This window comes from Stigmatopora argus, chromosome 16 (assembly GCF_051989625.1).
Source record: "Stigmatopora argus isolate UIUO_Sarg chromosome 16, RoL_Sarg_1.0, whole genome shotgun sequence".
NCBI lineage: Eukaryota > Metazoa > Chordata > Actinopteri > Syngnathiformes > Syngnathidae > Stigmatopora > Stigmatopora argus.
In genome coordinates this window covers 10,169,881-10,190,328 of record NC_135402.1, presented here as the reverse complement: position 1 = coordinate 10,190,328, position 20,448 = coordinate 10,169,881, and the positions used below count along the sequence as shown (strand labels likewise).

Sequence of the window (20,448 nt, the reverse complement as noted above, 5' to 3'; positions counted from 1 at the left end):
TTGTACCTATATTAAGACTATACTTTTCCATTAAAATCATCTATTGTACACATAAAATGTCAGTGATTTATATATATATATATATATATATATATATATATATATATATATATATATATATATATAAATATATATCAGTGGCGGTCCGTGAATTTCCTAGAAATTGAGCTTTTTTAATTAGTAATGGAATAAAATTTATTGACAAATTTATATATATATGTATATATATATATATATATATATATATATATATATATATATATATATATATATATATATATATATATATATCAGTGGCGGTCCGTGAATTTCCTAATATATTTATATATGTATGTGTGTGTATATATACATATACATACATACACACACAATAGACAGGTAGCAAATCAAACAAATTTCATTAGACAATTATACTTATTAGAATATACTGCAAAATAGAGATTGTATAACATTCTGGAGAATAGTAACTTTCAAAACCTTTCAACCAAATCATGTGACTTTCAATAAACAAGGTTGACGAGCATGTGTGTGACGTTCAGTGGAAATTACCGTACTGAGCATAGACATATATCTTCATCCTACCTACATCTCCCTTGCCGTGATCCCTAAATTAGGCCGCCATGTTGAATGTGTTGCATCTCCTCGAATACGCGTGTCGCTCATGAATATGGACCTTTTTAAATTAAGAAAACATTTCAATAAATTTATATAACAACATCAATATATTTCTATACTCGCCACCAAAATTCACTCACTGGAATAGGGCTAAACTGGATGCTGCAAAAATAAGGGGCGGGTTCGACACATCCAAGGTGGCGGATTCAGTGCGGTGATTTGTTCAAAATGCTATATCCGTGTGCCTGATGGCGCTTCCTCATTGAGACGCCGCCACTACCGTAGATATAATTAATAATTACCAACTACCTGATGCGTGCATTTTAGCCAAAGGGAACGAGGGTTCTCCGTTGTCGACCATTTTGCATCGGAGCTTTTTGCTAGATGTAACTTTATAGACAATCGGGCCTTTTATTTTAAAATAGTATAATAGAGCCTACCATATACTAAATTTCTGATCCAAGATGGCCGCCGGTCACTTACGGCGCTTGACATTCGTTCTTCTTTTTTGTTATATCTATAACGGGTTCTATAAAAACTTGCCGGCTATGTATAGTCGTTCAGATTCTACTTGTTGACATTGACTGAAGACAAGAAGATTTGAGACTCTACAATTTGATTGTCCTCATTTACTGAAGTGAAGACACGCTTAAAAAAACATGTCAGGCCGAGGTGAGTGGTTTTGATTATTTGAAATGCTTGTCTTTAGCATTTTTAAAAAATATTTTAACGTGTGGTGTTATTTACTATAAACCTCGGCACTTGGTATAAACTATTTTGGAGCCGAAGATTTTTTCTATTAGACACTGAAATTTCTATACAATACACAGACAGGAATGTAGTACATAGGTAGTACATAGGGTATATAAGATCACGGGGGTGCTGGAGCCTATCCTTACCAACAACGGGAAGTAGGCGGGGTTATTCATTTTCCAAATTGCTTCTCACGAGGGCCGGGGGTGCTGGAGCCTATCCCTGCTAACAACAGACAATAATAGCGTCACCATTTTTTTTTACTAGTAATAGTAGTTGACTATTTCTTAATGTTTTCCAACAGTGACAAGCAACATTCCTGTACTCCCACCCTCCACTGCCATCAGCATCGGCCTGGAGCTACGCTACATGGGAGACCACCTCTACCGGATGTGCTACCGCTTGAAGACCCGAACCGAGGACTGCAAGCGCCCGGTCAAGTCTAGCGGTACATGATGAAATGACGCGGGGCTCCGTGGAGGATGTACAAAGAAAATGTGAGAAGCAAAAGAAGCGCTAACTTGGCGGTCCATGATGCGCATTGGAGGATTTGCAGCCCAACATCAGGATCGGCCAAAGGAGGGGCATCCGACTTCATACAACCCGGCAAGAGGTGCCGAAATACAAATGTTAACCCATCCCTTATCAATATATTTTTCCCGCTATGGTTGGCAAATAAAAATGAAATGTACTTGGTGTCCCGTGTTTTTATTATTGCCTTTAGTTATGGTAATAGTCTCACCTTTACTGGTATTGCCACTTTATTATATTTCTTGGTTTTCTTACATAAAAGATAAAACATATTTTATCTTCTCCCTCTTTTTATATATTTTAAAAAGTACATTCATTTTCCATTCTGCTTATCCTCACTAGGGTTGTGGGCAATGTTCCCTCTAAGCTGCGCGCGTGCGCAATTGCGCACTACTCTCGTCTTCTCTGCGCACAGCAAATCATATGGAGCGCACAAAATAAAATCCCCATTTTTTAAATTTTTATTTATTTATTTATTTTAGCTGTGAGGCCGACGCGCGAACCACTCATCCGCCGGGCCGCCCATTCATAGATATTAATCATTACATTTTATTATTACTAAATCATTTATGTGTAGTAGACATACACCTGCTTATGGCAAGTGTGATACTGGTGTGTGCCCATAGCGAGCAATGATGATGTTGCTCACACCGGTACTCAGTGTGCTCAGGGAGGTTGTCTTTCTGCCCAGACAAACAAAAAAATAGAGGGAACATTGGTTGTGGGGGTGCTGGAGCCTACCGCTTTTGACTTTGGGCAAGCGGGGTTACCCTAAATTGGTCGCCAGCCAATCGTAGGGCACACTGAGACAAATTGTCATTCACGCTCACCCCGAGGGAAAACCTAAGTGTTCACCGAGCCTACGTTTTTGGCATATAGGAGGAAAACAGCACCCAGAGAAAATCCACACAGACACAAGATCATGCAAACCCCTGAAATCCACCAGGATTGAACCTTTGTTCTCAGAACACTGATATGGACATGATATCTACTCTTTCACTGCACTACTGTAAATACATTTAAAAATTTAAAAAAAGTTTGCTATTAAGAGGCTCAAAAAGAGAATTTGGAAAAATGTCATTTTTTTTGTTTCTATAAATTATCTTTCATTTAATAGCCCCTCCTAGTCGTCTAGTGGTGTCAATGGAAGCCAATGAGTCCCTTATAAAGGTCAAAAATACCACAGCAATGAAAATAACATCTTCCACAAGCATGTCTTCACACACAAAAACATCTAAATTCTAAAATAATGCACCAGAGCACCGTGAGCTAAATTCAGGCACTTAAAGAATCCTTTACTTTATTTTGATGTGGTTATACAAAAGCATACAGAGAGAGAGAAGACCGGACAGAAGATCCCTTTATCTTTTTGTACAATTTCATTAGCTCGTACACCTAACGACTACTAATAATCATTAGAATGATTATAGACGATAACGCCGTCCTCTTGCTGTGAAGCTACATAGCCGGTTGCATGCTATCAACCATTTTTTTTCACCTTTTGGGTGGAGCAGTGCAGGAATAGAAGGAAAGCTTCACCTAACTTTGTCAGCACCGCACCATACATTTATCGCAAAATTGAGGTCCCTTTTGTTGATCTTTAACTTTATTGGGCATGTTTGTAGAAATGATTATGTTAGCATAAACAGCAGGAAAGGGAAAATACCAAATGAGTACAGCGGAACCTCCCAAGTCCAGATTTAATGGGGAAAAAATGCCTTAAAATAAAATATACCGGCCATGTTTTTTTTTATCAGTAAGTTTGCATGTTAATATTGAAATCGTATCATTTTGAGGTTCATCACAATGAATTAAAACATGGTAGAAAGCAGTAATTTCAGCATGATTTAAAAAGTGAATAATGGTTTCCTGTTTTTTTTCTTCCTTCAAATAAGAGACTGGCTGTTTTGTGCACATTCTAAAACGAAGCAACTAGCACTAACGACAGTCTTGTATAACTGGCACTACCTACAGGACCCTCTGAATTATTCAAATAATGCAGTAACAAAAATGTGAATTTAGAGCAAAAAAAATCTAAATTAAATACACTGGTTGGAATCTACCTTTTTGCATATACAACTACTTTTTAATCCTTGTATAATGCTATAAACTTGGATCCAATTTAATGCAACTTGATCTAGTAACCCTTGGCAGAGCATATTTTTCAGAAAAAGTTGGTTTGTTTTAAGTCCGGGTATGTAAAAATGACATTTTTACTAACTTAAAAATGGGCCAATTTTGACCTGGACACAAGACAAAAGTTAAATTGATCTAGTGAAATAAATGAAGTATTTTACCATATGCTAATATCATCAGATGCACCTCTATTTTTTTTTATTTTATTTTAATCATAGGTGTGAGTTGATGCTGGCTGTTGGACTTTGGGGGTTTTGTTTAGTAACTTCAAGCAGTCAGTCATGGTGTGCGTAAACCTGGAAAGTAAAACATTGTAGCGACGATTATGGCAGGTAAATCAGTAAATAATAATTAATAAGCGAGATAGCTGCCTCAACCTCGCTGTTTGGCGGAATGAATCACGTATGTAGCTGTAGATAAAAAAGTTTATGATATTATATTTTCCATCTTTGATGGGGTGAACCCCTCCCCTCCATCACCAACCAACTGTGCAAAAAACATTTGCTAAATGGCGTACTACAAGACGTTCAAGTGGACGCCTGATTCTGTATCAGAGGAAAAGAAAAAAGCACAAAAAAAAACATGGAACGTCATTGTGGGATAGGTCATTGGTGGAAAGCCATCTGTATTTACCGGACTATAAATTGCACCTTTTTCATTTGTTAGGCTGGGCCTGCGACTTATGTCTTTTAATTTTTTCACCCTCTGACCGCCAACATCTTATGTTGTTTTTTTAAGGTTATAGTTATCCAAAAAGGTTTTAATATGTTACATTAAGTTTCCTATTTTGTCTGTTGTTCTCTATTTTACTATCACATTAGGTATGTTTGTTCTTGGTTTAAAAAAAAAAAAACTGCCCCCCAAAATTTATACTTAAGTGCGACTTGTGCACTCCTCCCCCCCTTTCATCGTGTATTATTGGCTACTGCGACTTATTGTCCAAAATTACAGTACTTTAATTCCTGTCTTGTGAGGACAAAAAAAGCTTACGAGGACATGACTTCAATATCAAGGGACAGCAACTCTACGTTCAAACGGCTTCCCATAGTCATTCGCCTGATTGGCTTGACCTTCTGCGTCTGAACCGGAAGAAGCTTCCTTCATAGTCACTGTGGCAACACCCCTGCGTGTGCACTGTAGTGTCCGTTGACTTTGCGGCCTAATCTGGACCAGGTGAAGCCTGCCACCAATAAGGATTGCACTGGGATACTCACAACAAGATGGACTGCACAAAATGTCTCCCCCCTGACCTGAATTAGATTGTCTCTTTTAAGTCTCGTTTTAAGTCCTTCCGTAACAAATCAGGGTCCAACGGCATCGCCCGCTTGAGGAAAAAAAAAATGAAATAAAAAAAAATAAGAACCAAATTGGGAAAAAAATAAAACAAAAAAAAAGCAACAAAAAAGGGGTTCTCCTCCTCATTTGGTGAAAGCGGCCACTACCGCCCACATGAGTTCATTAACACCAGGCTTGGCGCTCTCCTTCTCGGGCTCCAGCTCCAAGAGCGTGTGGACCCTCTTCATTCCCAAGTCGTACTGCTCATCTTGGAGAGGCGCGAAAGCGTTCTCCAGCACGTCCGACGAGTGGGCCAGCAAGATCAGAGACAGGAGGCGCTTGTCCATGCGGTGGGGGTCGTTCACCCACTTCTCAAGAACCGAGTCCTGGACTTTCTTCACCAGCCGCTGTCGGCAAAAAAAAACAAAAAACATTCAGTTGAGATTATGTGATACTTTTGCTCGATTGTGAAAGGTGGAACGTGCATATTCAAGTCCCACTATTACAGATGTATTAAACACCAATTAAATGATCAAATCAACACTAAACTATCGTATTTCCTGGCATACAAGCTGCCCCCGCACATAAGCAGCACCCTTGAAATTGCCATAAATTTTTTTGAATTTTACAATTTCTCGCGTATAAGCCGCCCCGATTCATATTTTTCTCCTCCATATTCATGGTTTTAATAGGGAGTACAAATGTGTAACTTTGAAGGGAAAATCTTAAGAAAAATCATCGCACGTGGTAATTCTGAGAGACTGTATGAATCAAAAGCACATTATTAGGGTCAATATCATAAGGAAGTTAATATACCTATCTTTGTAAATGCAAAATATCAATTTATTCAATTTGAAAAAAGTAATATCTATCTTGATGAAAACCTGATGCTTTTTAATAACAGAAATTACAATTTCACAATGTTATACATTTCCTACGTTTTCCATTAAAAGGCAGGTTAATATATTGTTTCTATTTGTTCAGGCACCTAAGTGGGCAGCTCAGGGTCCTTAGCTTGGAGTCCTATACTTGTAGTTAGAGTTGTAGTTCCTTTCCATGGAGTATCGTGAACGTTTACAGCCGAATTTTCAATGTTCGTCCAAAAGTTGACTGTACCGCGTTCGCGGAGAAGAATGCCATGCACTGTCAATTTCTTGGAATTCATATAAAGGCTGTCAGCGCTATTAACGAAGACTGTAACGCTAAGCTAATTCGCTAATAGTTTTGTCTGTTTATGTTTTCTCTACTTTAAAATAAATGACCCTATTGGCCGCATTGTATAGCATTATGGCGTTTCGTCTTTATCACCTTGCAGTTTTGTGCATGTCTTTTTATGCGCATGTAAGCTGTACTCTCGATTCAGTCATCATTTATTGTCCGACAAATGTGGCTTATATGCGAGTAAATACGATACCAAAACTAACAGATCCAAAATTACTGAAATTGCACAAAATAAAAATTCATGACGTGATTCAACAGTGGGTAAAAGGATGTATGACTCAACGGAAAGAATGTTTATCATGTGGCATGTTGGAATACGAAATTGAAAGTGGGTCAGAGGAGGAAGTCCGGAAGAATGTGAAATTATACCGTACAAATTCAAACCGGAAGCTGATGCCACATAACGTGCATGGAGAGCACGACATGCAAGTATCTTGGGCTCCATTCACATCGGATCTACAGAATGGTAAATATGTTCCATTTCAAGCCCACGACTCTTCAAGCAAGCATTGGGATTGAAAAAACTAATGATTCATTATGTGAATTTAAAAACAGGAACAATTCTGGTTGTGATGTCACAACCAGAATTGTTTTTGTAAAAAAAGGCGGGAGTTCCCTTGTCCCTTGGATGGAATGGCCATAAATGGTAAAAAAAAATATAAATACAAATACATATATATACACACACACACACATATATATATATATATATATATATATATACACATATATATACACACACACACATATACAAATATATATATATATATAGAGAGAAAGAGTCCCTTATTATTTTCTACATGTAAAATAACATTTGTACTGTCATTTTTTAATCATTACATATCTATCACTATGACTTAGTATTGCTAGTTTTTGAACCTGTTTGATGGTGCTGTTGGTGAGCGGATGCGTGGTCATGTCAAAAAGCAGGAAGTTCTGTTTCTCTGTCGTAAGGACGCCTTTCTCCACCAGGTTTTTGGCCAGACGTTCTCGGACATTCCTCAGTTGGTAGTGCAGCTTAAAGGGACTCCATGTTTCACCTGAAATAATCACAAAGTTAACCCAGAGGGAAAAGTCATCCTGTTTTATTCAATTTTTCGCCACCTCACCACTTAACAGCTCGATCCAGCTCTGGACTGTCTCGGGAGGCTGCGTCTCCTTAATGTGCTTCAAGGCCTCGTCCAAAAGCACGTCTCCAGTTGGCGCGTCAGACTTGCAGATCACCTTGGCAAACAATGGGAAAAAAAGATGCCTTTGCATGTATTTGAACAAGGTTGCTCACATCCTGGATGAGAGGGAACACGTTGGACTTTGTGCGTTGTATACCTCAAAGCCATACAAAGGCTTTCATGCGTGACAGACGATCCAAGTGTTACACATGGCTGGAACGAGAAAAACTCGTAATATCAGCCAATTGAAGTCGCAAAACTATCTAATACCATGTTAGAAAAATGTTACGTCATTTTACGTAATATTACATAGGCAGCAAGGAAAATAAAGTCGTACCTCTACTTACGGAATTTTTTTCATAACTTGAAAATTTCGTAAGTAGAGCAGTACTTTATATGTAAATTCTCTAATTCGTTCCACGCTCCTCACACAACTACCAACTAAACCCTTTAAAATTGGTCAATGTGTCCCAATTGTGTATGAAAAATGTGAAAAACACAAAATTGAGAGAAAATTATAATAAAATTAATTACTTATGTCTTAAAATGAATAACAAGCATACAAAATCTATCCGTGTTGAAGCATTTGAATTTGCATTTGTTCGGTTTTTCTCACTTAATAAGGGGAACATTTAGCCGAGGTTGACAGGTATATAAGAGAGAATCTCGAAACATGAATAGTGGTTGTTGTGAGACAGCCTATGAGAGCCCAGTAGAGTGTAGCAAGGTTCTAAAGTGAGAATCAATGCATCTGAGACAATATTTTCAAAATAAAATAACGGATATGGAAATTTATTTACTTTTTGGGGGATTTCCTAACTTGGATCTTTTTCGTATCTCGAGGCACTCATATGCATATAAAAAGCTTTCGTTACCTGAAAATTTCATACCTAGATGCATTCGTAAGTAGAGGTATGACTGTAGATGAATGTTACCTGATGTAATATATAGATATATATATAGTTGATTAGCTGTAACGACCCATCTCGGGACAAGCTGAAAGTGTAATAGGAGTATGGATTTAGTTTGGCTAATTTAGCTACATAACCTACTAGAGATATTACATAGACAGGGAGTCATGTGGCAGAGGAAGTCATGTGAATTTAAAAAAAGTATTTAATTAGCTGCTTTGTCATCGTCACTGAAAGTGGTTGCGCAAAATATTACACGATGCTCTGTTACGGTCATTTTTTCTCAAGATAAGAGGTGTCCCTCAGTAGACATGTTTGCCGTGTGGTTTGATTTAGAGCAGCCAAAAGTACCATGGTATTAGAAACAAATGAAAATACTCGGTTGGACCTGATCTCCTGACCAAATTTGATATTGTACAATAGTCCAAAAATTACCCTGTCGGGGTCTGATACCAAAACTTGAGTATCGAATCAGGACACTAGTGTGACTACAAAACAGCATTTGGCAGCATGTGTTGCATCAGTGCCAGAATGTGGATTTCCATGTTGCTTACACACTCAAATTTAGGTGGTGACAAAAAAATTATTTCCACTTTGTGTGAACCTATATAGGGCTAAGAACATTTTAGAAGCATTATCCTCAGTGGGTATTATCGCTGTCAGTACTGGTCTATCTATACTTACGGAGAAATGACAACATTTGGCTAAACCCTCGTTTGGGAGCCATTTTAAGCACACATCGGTGATGTTTTAAGTTAGGTGAAGATTCATGTTTACGGGATGGACCTTTCTCGAGAGCAGATTTTTCCTCCTCATGCCGCAGGCCTCCAGCTGTAGTCTCCCCCGGAGAGCCAGCTCGATCAACATGCAGCCTCGGAGGCCAGAAGAAATGCAGTCGTTCCAAAACGACGTATAACCCTGAGGAGGAGTCGGTTGAAATCGGGAGAGAAGGGGAGGGAAAGGGGTGGAAAAGGGCGAAGAAATGTTACCGAAGGCAAAATAAAAAGGTGCGCTTGTTTGTCCGTACGCTGACGTGTTGGTTAAGAGTCGCCTAAACCGTGCCAAGTTGTCAAAAAAACTGTCACAAAGTAACTACGTAACCACTTGGTGAAGGAAATAACTACCATTTTTATTTACGCATTTCGTGCAATGTGAAATTAAAGGTCGTACTGTCATGGTCGTTAAGCGACCAAGAAGACGTTCAAGTTATCTTTGTTGACATTTGCTAATGTCCTGTTAGCTCGGGTGCTAACAAGACGAGCTAGGTGACGGATTTGAATCAAAACAAGAACTCACCTCTCGGTCCTTGAGGCCCAGGAGTAGCACTTCTTCCATGAGCGTTAGCCGGGTCTCTTTTGAGTCTCCCTTGTCGTCCTCGTCCTCCTCGCCGCGACGTGCGTCGTCCTCCTCGCCGTCGGGCTCTCTCTCCTTGTCGGTGGTGGCGCTACGGGTGGCCTCGGTCCGCCGCTGGACGAGGCCCGAGGTTCTCTGAGTCAGAGAAGCCATGTCTGCCGCTGTGAAACGGTCGAATGAGGGGGAGAATGGCTGCCTCGAGCGAGCAGGAGGTCGCCCAGCATGTACGCCGAATGTTCAGAGGAGGTGAATGTGTGCAGGGGCAGGAGGACTAACAGAGCAAGCCGCTAAGACGTCGGATCATTCGAGCTTCTTCGACTCACTCCGCTGCCTACTTCCTGATCCATCCAACATGGTGGAGAGGGCGGGGGGGAGGCTGCTTGATTTGCTGGCATGAACGGAACGCGTACACATTTTTGTTGCCTTCAATGCCGTCGGAAATCCCTAAACGAGCACATTTCTCTATGACGAAAACAAAATTTGTACATAAACCACATTTTAGGCTGGAGTGTCCCAGAGGTGGACTAGTTCAGTGATATCTAAAAGAAATATTTTAACTGGCGGCAATTATACCGTGTTTATTTGAGTACTATAACGCTCAAAATTTTGTATGAAAAAAAAGTTCGGGTGCGCGTTATACACGAAATCCGGTGAAACACTGCCCTCCGCCGGTGAAAAAGTCCCCTCGGCAGCCGTTAAATTGGGAGATGTAAGACCCGTCTTTGTCCGCCAGATGGAGCGCGAGAGCCTATTCTAGTGGCCGGGGCAAAATAACTCAAGAAGAATGGAATGAATTGTTTGTTGAATCTGATGATGAATCAGACTTAGAAAAAAATTAAATATTATAATGATGAATTAGACTTTAAGGATTTTAAAAAAAAAATCCATTTGAGAATGTTGTTCATACCGGTAGTTTGTTTTTCCTGGTTTCTGTACCATATGTTGTGAATAAATGTTTTGCCATGGCGACGTGTTCAGCATTTGCCAGTTACCTTCCTTGGTGTGAGCTGAGAAAAAAAAATATACAAAATTTTAGCCACAAATTATGGGTGCGCGTTATACAGGGGTGCGTGTTATACTCAAATAAATATGGTAATAAAAATTACGTAAATATTAATGGCCTTTTAAATTGTTATTTTGGTTTATTATTTAACTGTGTAGTAGAATCCAGAACAGTTTCTGGTTTTAATGTTGGCCTATGTTAGCTAAGATTTGTTTATATTCCGTAATGGAGGTTATATTCATTTTGGTTGCTTTTATTTTGAAATGAGCAACACTTAAGTCCAGGAGTAAGGAACCTATGGCTCGGGAGCCGTATAAGGCACCAATAGAAGCGTTGAGGCGTCCTGAGTGGTTAGCACGTCAGCCTCACCTGGGTCCTGGGTTCAAATCCAGGTCGGTCCGCCTGTGTGGAGTTTGTATGCCTGTGTGGTTTTGCTCCGGGTACTCCGGTTTCCTCCCACATTCCAAAGACATGCTTGGTAGGCTAATTGGACACTCTAAATTGCAATGTGTGTGTGTGTGAATGCTTGTCCATCTGCTTGTGCCCTGGTATCACCTGGCCAACGATTCAGGGTGTTGTCCCCCGCCTCTGGCCCGAAGTCAGCTGGGATAGGCTCCAACACCCCCGTGACCCAAATGAGAGTAACATACCTGTCAACCTCTGCAGATAACTGCCCTTATAAATGATTATGATTCCCCTTACAAACACCGTACGACTCGTACGGTGTTTGTAAGGTTTTGGGGGGGTTTGTAAGGGGAATCATAATCATTTATAAGGGCAGTTATCGGCAGAGGTTGACAGGTATGGAATAAAGCGGTTCAGAAAATGAATTAACTATAACAGGGATGGGCAAAACTCATCCTTGAGGGCCACTGTGGGTGCAGGTTTTGGTTCCAACCAATATAGCACAGACAGTTTAACCAATGAGATTTCTGCAGGAAACAAGAAGCACCTGACTGCAATCCACTGATTGCACTTGTAGGACACCAGATTGGGGAAAAGGTGCCTTCTCAATGGCATTTTTGGAATGGTTTGCCCACCCCTGAACTATAAGGAAGGGATGTCCAAACTATTCCACAGATTTTATTTCAACTGATCCAGGACAAACATTTTAACCAATGAGGTTTCTTCTGAAACCAGCAGCAGCTGACGCCAATCAGCCAATTACATGTTTAAGACACCAGATCGGTGACAATGTGTCCTTTTCATCGTTTGGAATGAAAACCAGAGGAGTGGATACTCATGCTATATGGCTTAAAGTTAAAGTAGCTAAATGACCAACATTTAAGTACGTAGTGATAATATATCACGTGCAATTACCATTTTTCAGCACATGGCGGCAGTCTAGCTCCTAAATAATTCATTTCACTCTGTTCTTTAAACGCTGCTGCCTCAAACTATATCAAATATGAACATTATCATCTGTTCAGGTACGTCTGTCTTTGTTTTTGTTCGTTTTTAGTCAATCACTGCCAACACTTCAATTCTGGAAATGACATCACGAGTAATAAAAAAAAACCTCACACTTTGACTCAATTTGAACCCTTTCTGGTCAAATGTATTGAAGTGGCGTAATCTCCACAGACGAGGAATCTCATATCTCATCTCATTTGCTGAACCCCTTTATCCTCAGGGTCGCAGGGGGTGCTGGAGCCAAATAATTTGACTTGCACCCCGTGGAGCTCAATGGAAAAAAAGTTAATCACATACAGTGCAAGCATAATATTTGCCCTTTTATAAATAAAAGTATTGACACACTTCTCCATCCATTCCTTTAAGGCTTTTGCCTCAAGGGTTGCCACAGCGAAACGGTTGATTGGCATGATTGTTTTGGCGTGGAAAGTTTTATGCCAGATGCCTTTCCTGATGTAATTCACACGTGGGAATTGAACCCAGGCCTCTGATGGGATTTAATTGCTTCCAGCCCCTTAGTCTAACTGGATTGGATGTCTATTGCCGTCAATGGCAGTGAAATGTCATCACAAAATGTCAGCAAATTGAAATGGATTTGATGATCACTCAATGTCAGTCTTTACAATTGAAATTGATTTGATGTCTATAACTGCGTATTTGCAATGTATTCATCTATTTTTTTGTTTTTTACCCATTGTCTGCCATTGTCGGCGATAGACGTCCACTCCACCTTGACTGGGAGGGTTGGCAGCGATCATTTAATCAATGTTGATTGGACGTCTATCGCCAACAATGGCAGTGAAACATCATCACGCAATGTCAACCAATTGAAATGGATTTCAGATCTATAACTGTCAATAGCATTGAGAGTTGATGGGGACAAACAACAAAATAATCCCGAGATATATTACATATAATGTACTGGTACAACAAACTTTCCAGGGAAAAAATACACATAAAATACCAGCGACCAATGTTCCCGCTAAATTTTTGTTTGTCTGGGCAGAAAGACAACCTCCCTGAGCACGCTGAGTACCGGTGTGAGCAACATCATCATTGCTCGCTATGGGCACACACCAGTATCACACCTGCCATAAGCAGGTGTATGTCTACTACACATAAATGATTTAGCAATAATAAAATGTAATGATTAATATCTATGAATGGGCGGCCCGGCGGATGAATGGTTCGCACGTTGGCCTTACAGCTAAAAAAAAAAAAAAAAGGGAATTTTATTTTGTGCGCTCCATATGATTTGCTGTGCGCAGAGAAGACGAGAGTAGTGCGTAATTGCCCCCGCACACATCTTAGAGAGAACATTGCCCACAACCCTAGTGAGGATAAGCAGAATGGAAAATCGATGTACCTTTTAAAACATATACATCGCGCATTGGCCTCACAGCTAAAAAAAATAAGGGATTTTATTTTGTGCGCTCCATATGATTTGCTGTGCACAGAGAAGACGAGAGTAGTGCACAATTGCGCGCGCGCAGCTTAGAGGGAACATTACCAGCGACCCTAGTGAGGATAAAGCAGTTCAGAAAATGAGATGTTGATCTTCAGTGTCTTCGCTGCCACTTTGAATTAAATATGATATCCCCGTGAAGCCCAGCAGGGCTTCTACAGTTTCAAATGGGCCGAACAGAACATCTGTATTTTTCACTTAGGTCATGTGCGCTCCCTCTGATGGCGATGGAGACCTGGTGTGGACGAGGAGCAAGCCCTCAATGGCTCCCCGGAGCTTTCGGGGAGGCCGCCCATATTGGAGCCATTTCCTGTTTTAGGAGTGGGCAAAAGGCTTGACCCCTGGCGACCCCTTTCTATGTAAGACGCACACACATCCACATGCGAACGCTCTTTCAAGACAACACCCCAATGAGAGAGAACGTGAGAGCTTTGCTTACAGTTAACCTAGCTCAAGTGAATTACAGACCCTCTCGCGCAAAACAGTGGTGGACGGGGACGTAATTATGTTTAATGGTAGATAATATTCGAAAAGCTAACGTTGAGATGAAGCAGAGTCAGGATTGTATGTTTGGTTTTAACAAGCAGATTGCCCACAGATTGTTGAAATCATGGGACAATTTTTAAAAAAAGCCTCTCCCGGTAAAGCGTGCATGTTTTTTTCATGGCTCTGGGCAATATAGCGCACCATGCATTCAAAAAAAATTGAATAAGCATCGATGTTCCAACTTGACCCGTGAACATTTTCCCACGCTAGGAGCATTCTTAACTGTCATGAAGCTATAAATCAAAGTTTACTATCAGTAATGTTAAGATGTTAAAACAAAATATTAAACCATAACTATTTGCAAGTTAATAGACTCCAACTAACGTAAAGCGCAATTATTGTGAGTTATGGGCATGCACACACCTATGAGGCCTATTAATGCCGTTATTAATCTGATTATGATCACGAATCATCTATATAGTTTTTAATCAATCCTACATTACCATAACAGGCCAACTGTCAACACAAGGGGTACTTGACTGAACTCAATAGATTGGAGTTGACTGAGCAACAACCTGTAGACCTTTTTTGTAAAATAAAAAGAAAATGCGTACTCATCGGAAGTGATGCAGAGGCAAATCCGTGTAGTTTCATTGTTGTGGTGGACCGTTTCAGTTTATTTTTCTAGAATTTCAATCATTTTTATTGGAAAAACGGTTAATACGTGTTGTGAAGGAAATTTCTCCAGCCTTTTTTTGTCCCTCAATCAGAACAATAGGTGAGCTGAATGGATTAAGCACATAGAAAGTGGAGCAGCCGCTAAGATCTATCTTCTCGCTCACTCACTTGTGCCGTGTTATGGTGTTTTTTTTTTCTTTCCCCTGGAATCATGTTCTCAGGGACATATTTCCTCCTCTGGCTCACTTTCAATGTCATATAACGACTCGTTGCGCGATAAAGTCAACGAGTTTTGACTACTGTTTTCCATTGTGTCATGCACCATTTGGCGGCATCCTTACCTATGATTACGTCATTGGTTTCAACTATGCAGATGCGCCGTAACAAAAAAAAGCATAATTGCGACAGTTATGGATCTGTGTGAGTCTTGATTTTTTTTAATTTTTTAATACTTTTTGACAAGCTTCTACCATTTAATTAGTGTGTAAAAAATCGTGACTATAGACCAGGGGTGTCAGACTCGGGTTGGTTCGCGGGCCGCGTTAACGTCAACTTGATTTCATGTGGGCCGGACCATTTTAGATAAACTTAGATAGACTTTTTTTTTATATAAATGGATTAAAAGAATGGATTAAAAGCCCTGAATATTCAGTTTTTTATAGATCTAAAACAATGTTTATTTTCGCTTTTTTAAAAATATATTTTTAGATTTTACAAAATGATTTTAGAACTAAAAACACAGAAAAAAGGATTAAAAAAATACAATTATTGATTTAAAAGGGGGAAAATCAGGAAATTTAATATACATCTATACTCTTCATTTTAATTTGATCCTAAAACAGAAAGTCGGCACCCATGATTTACTTTCCCGGGCCACACAAAATGATGCAGCGGGCCAGATTTGGCCCCCGGGCCACTTTGGTCCCTTTTGTTGATTTTTAACTTTATTGGGCATGTTTGTAGAAATGATTATGTTAGCATAAACAGCAGGAAAGGGAAAATAAAAAATCGTGACAGAGGGATTTTGTGTTACCTTTTATAGGTTGAATGCCAGATTATAGGACAAAAGTGATATAATTGACCAAATGTAGTCGCTCACAATTTAGCATTAGCCTTGTGTTCATTCTGCAGTTTTGTCAAATTTTATTGATATTTTCACAACATTGGAGTTAGCATAAGGAAATATTGTTTAAAAAAAATCCCAGACATAACAGCATATGATAATTGTCACAACAAAAACATGCAACAGTCAATCTATTCCTCCAGCCCAGTTGAAGTTGTAGTCTCTCCACCATCAGCAATTTTTGGGTGAACACTTTGTCTCCTCGGACCAAATGCTGTACAATAATGGGAAGTGGTTCGCCCTTGAGCCGTAGAAGGCGGCGCGTATAATAAACACCACAATGAGCTGCTGGTAAAGGCTGAAAGAAGTCATTTTATCCTTCATGGCTGAGACAATGCAAGCTTTGAATGCGATGCAGAAAGTTCACAGATCAGCCAATGGATTGATAGTAGACTTTTCCCCCTTGACTGAATGAGGTCATTGTCTCATTTGTCGAGTTATTTTCAAATATAATTGCAGTCTGATTTTGTGAGATTTGTTCCACTTTCCATTCCAGTTGGATCGCAAAAGTTTTTACTTGAAAAGATTCTTCCTGTGATCCTCCCCTTCCTCTGTTCGGCCTCTTTGGCCCGGCAGGAAGTCTTGAAACAATGGGACCCCTCTGCAGGTCCTGCGTTGAGGATTCAGACATACATGTAATGCACACACGTGTCACCGTGTTTAATGTTCACAGGTGCGCAAACGTGTGTGTAACAGAACAGGCACAATGGGGAAAGTAAAGCCAGCAACTCTACAAGTCACGCAACAGCTGGAGTTGTTAGTGTGACGCCAGTGCATTTGAACATTTGACTGTTGGTGTTAGGATTCCTGTCTGGGGTTTTCCAGTGTTTTTTCTCTCTTTTTTATTGCTTTTATTGCCAGTCTGCACCTTTATCGTGTCACCCTGTACAGACCATTTTGTCTAACGTTGAAACATGTTTACACATGCGTGGGTTTGTTGTCAAGTCCTGGGACTCTTGCAAAAATAGCAAATTGGGATAAAAAAGGGCCTGGAACAAGAAATGCCCTTTTTTGTTTGAGTCCCTAAATACAGTATTTTCTCGCTTATAAGCCGCCCATACGTATAAGGCGCACCCTTAAAATGGGCTTAAAATCGTTGAATTTCACAATTTCTCGCGTATAAGCCACCCCCTGATTCCCAATTTTCACCTTTTTATATTCATGGTTTTAATAGGGAGTACAAATCCGTTACTTTGAAGGGAACATCTTAAGAAAAATCACCGCATGTGGAATTTCTGAGATACGGTATGAATTAAAAGCACATTATTAGGGTCAATATCATAGGGAAGTTAGTAATTCATCCACTAATGGTTGTTTTCTTACTGCAAAACAGGAAATAACAAATAGTAAATGTTAATATGCCGACATCTACTGGCGAAAGACTATAGCAACGCTGTAAGTATTGTGCGCATTTAAGCCGTACCCTTAATTCAGTCATTATTTTTTTAGTTACAAATACGACTAATATGCAAGAAAATACGGTATATATTTTGTAGCATGATCACCGCCACCTAGTGTTCGAGAGTGGAGAAGTCAGGTTTTCACCCCAAAACTCTATTTTTGTTTGTCAACTGTTTATATGGCGCTGACAGAGAATGTTTTCATAATTTCAACTCTAAAAGGAGCAACCAGTGAGTTAATGCTTAAAAAAACATCTTAAAAACATGATCAGTATTTTTCCTGATTTCTACTATTTAACAAATAAAAGTCAAATGATTTCAAGTTGGTCCTCGCATCCTCTGATTTTTCTGAAAGCAGGCCTTGGAGAAAAAAAGTTTGGACGCTTTGAAGTCCGTTTGTGAATGATAGTGTTTACTCTATGAACTAAGGTCAATGCACTTACTACCCAGTTTTCGTTACCGACGAGTGGGGGGCCGATGGGACGTCCATTTATTTGTTGAAATGCTAATTCTGAGCAGATGAATAGTTCATGTGCTCTGAGATTTTCAGGGTCCTTAAACGCGCGATTCGATAGGTGGATAAGTCAAAGTGAATTTGATGAGGAGAGCGTGTAGACCTTTTTGATCTCAATCGCCATCTGCTTACCAAGGCGAATGCTTGAGGGCTTTAACACAAACGCACACTCGATGAGGCGCCTATGCCTGGGGTCATGTGACCCCCCGCCATTCAGTGCCTTCTCGATTTAACGTGCACCCCTGGAGACCTGCCAAACTCAACCTGTTCAACATTAGGTTGTAATGCTCCATCGTACAACATGCTAGTATTAAATGTACCATTGCTGTTGATGGAAATAGTGCACTTCATATATTGTTTGCAGGAGGAAAAACAACTGTTAAAATTTGTAGTTTGTAAGTGATTTAAAAAAATGCTTTTGATTTATTAAAAGAATGCTTGATCAAATTTTCCATTATGAAACTACTTACTCATTTAGCGACATTGTTTATTTTGCATATTTGGAATGAACTGGTAAGTAATTTAAATGGGATTCAAACAATGGTTAGACCAGGTGTGTCCAAACTTTTTTTCTCTTCAGAAAAATCAAATGCAGAAGCGGGTCAAACAATTTAAAAAAAAGTTTTTAAAGTGTATATATAAGTATTACCTAATTAATGACATTGACGTTGATAGACCTCCAATCCAATTTGAATGAGGGTTTTGCAGTCATTGAACATCTCCCACCATCAATGACATGAAAACGTAATGACTCAATTCTAGTCTTTCCAGGTGAAATGAATTTGATATCTACGTGTAACCGTGGGTGCAATAATTCTTCTGCCTGACTTTGGTGCGAGCAGTCTGGGTTCGATTCCCACTCAGCAGTGGTATGATTGTGAGAATGATTTATTGTCTGTTTGATTGTACACTGAGATTGGCTGGCAACCAATTCAGGGTGCCCCCCCCCTGCTGCCCATTGTTGATTGGGATAGGCTCTGGCATCCCCCGCGACTCTTGTATGGATAAGTTGTACGGAACATGGATAAATGAATAACCGTCGATGGCAGTGAATGAGTTAAGTGCTTCCACAAGCTAAATGATCCTGAGCTATAATTATATTGTAAAATTGATTGATTTGAAGTTAACTATGGACTGTAGGCTGTTCATCATGATTACAAATTTGAATCACTTGACAGCAGAAAAATATAATATTTATTTACACTATTGAAATGAACTTTCCGGACCAAATACAAAATGTCTGACTAGTGACTGCAAAAAAGTCAAGAAAAACACAACCAATATAGTTCTTTATCAGATTGGATTATATTTATTTATCCTTTTTTTAATGTAAAACAAATGTTCCCCCGTTAGAAAGTGGTTAGCATGTCAGCCTCGCAGTTCTGAGATTGAGAGTTCAATCCCCTGTGGGTTTCAACATTCCTGTGTGGAGTTTTGATGTTCTCCTCAGGCTTGCGTGGGTTTTCTCCAGGTACTCCAGTTTCCCACCACAGCCCAAAAACATGCAGGGTAGGCTGGTTGAAGTGAAGGTCCACCAACACCTTGGATTTGAGATTTTCTATTTATTATGATGAGGTCCTTCAGGCCCACATGATTCCTGAATTCAGGAAGAAGTTTAAAATATCCCTTGAAATGTTTGGCTGCAATAACACTTTTTATTACACAATTCTTTAGTGCAGGGGTAGGGAACATATGGCTCGGGAGCCACATGTGGCTCTTTCGATGGGTGCATCTGGCTCTTTGCTAACTTGTGAGCTAAAATATGGAACCCGCTGGTGACAGAACTGAGATACTACGTCCAGTGCTGCTTTAGTCTTCTTTTTTGCATTAGACTCTGCTAGAATGCATACTCTCATTGATTAGCAACTGCATAAGAATGTTGTCAAAATAATTCATTTTTTCCACTTTAAAAGTGGTGAAATTACTAAATTAAAAGACACACATTTACATGTATTTTGACTTTTAAATTCGGAGTATGGCTCTCAAGGAATAACATTAGAAAATATGAATTGTTTATGGCTCTCTTCGTCAAAAAGGTTCCCGACCCCTGCTTTAGTGCAACAGATCTTTATCCTCACATTATAGATCAGGCCGGATTATTAATACTCTAAAAAAAATGACTCAATAAAAAGAGCTCTGAGGGTTCAGAGGTCAGTTTTCAGGGGGAACCACTGCATTCATGCCTTGCTACATACACAAAGCATCTTGTTTCCAAATCACCCCCCTCCCCTCTGCCTACGCCAGATGTCATGGTGTGAGATGGTTAGGAATATGATCCCTTGTGGTCTTGATGGCGGCTTGAGATGCCAAGAATGTATTGTGACGCGTTGTTCGCCGAGACAACTGTGTTTGCGCCCACGTGCCTTCGACCATACATGGTGATACAGTATAAGGTCTGTTTG

At 39.7% G+C, this 20,448-nt stretch overlaps 1 protein-coding gene and 1 long non-coding RNA gene across 2 annotated transcripts; one reads left to right on the top strand and one right to left on the bottom strand.

Annotated features, from left to right (window-relative positions):
* The first annotated feature begins 864 nt into the window (after nucleotides 1-864).
* LOC144091089 (uncharacterized) lies at nucleotides 865-2,064 on the top strand. The gene is made up of 2 exons (XR_013305612.1): nucleotides 865-1,287; nucleotides 1,673-2,064. It is a non-coding gene; the product is annotated as an uncharacterized LOC144091089 (long non-coding RNA).
* Nucleotides 2,065-3,169: 1,105 nt separating this feature from the next.
* LOC144091043 (Golgi phosphoprotein 3-like) lies at nucleotides 3,170-10,338 on the bottom strand. The gene is made up of 5 exons (XM_077623042.1): nucleotides 9,908-10,338; nucleotides 9,398-9,529; nucleotides 7,641-7,755; nucleotides 7,411-7,571; nucleotides 3,170-5,717 (listed from the first exon to the last, which is right to left on the bottom strand). The coding sequence occupies exons 1-5, from the start codon at nucleotides 10,115-10,117 to the stop codon at nucleotides 5,454-5,456; spliced, it is 882 nt and encodes a 293-aa protein (XP_077479168.1). The 5' UTR covers nucleotides 10,118-10,338; the 3' UTR covers nucleotides 3,170-5,453.
* Between the last annotated feature and the right edge of the window lie 10,110 nt (nucleotides 10,339-20,448).

Bases quoted from the DNA above. Each gene is read 5' to 3' on its own strand.
- LOC144091043 (XM_077623042.1), bottom strand. From the start codon at position 10,117: ATGGCTTCTCTGACTCAGAGAACCTCGGGCCTCGTCCAGCGGCGGACC. The intron at 9,530-9,907 runs GTGAGTTCTTGT...ACTCCTCCTCAG, and splicing joins TGGGCCTCAAGGACCGAGAG to GGTTATACGTCGTTTTGGAA. The intron at 7,572-7,640 runs GTGAGGTGGCGA...TGATTATTTCAG, and splicing joins CTGGATCGAGCTGTTAAGTG to GTGAAACATGGAGTCCCTTT.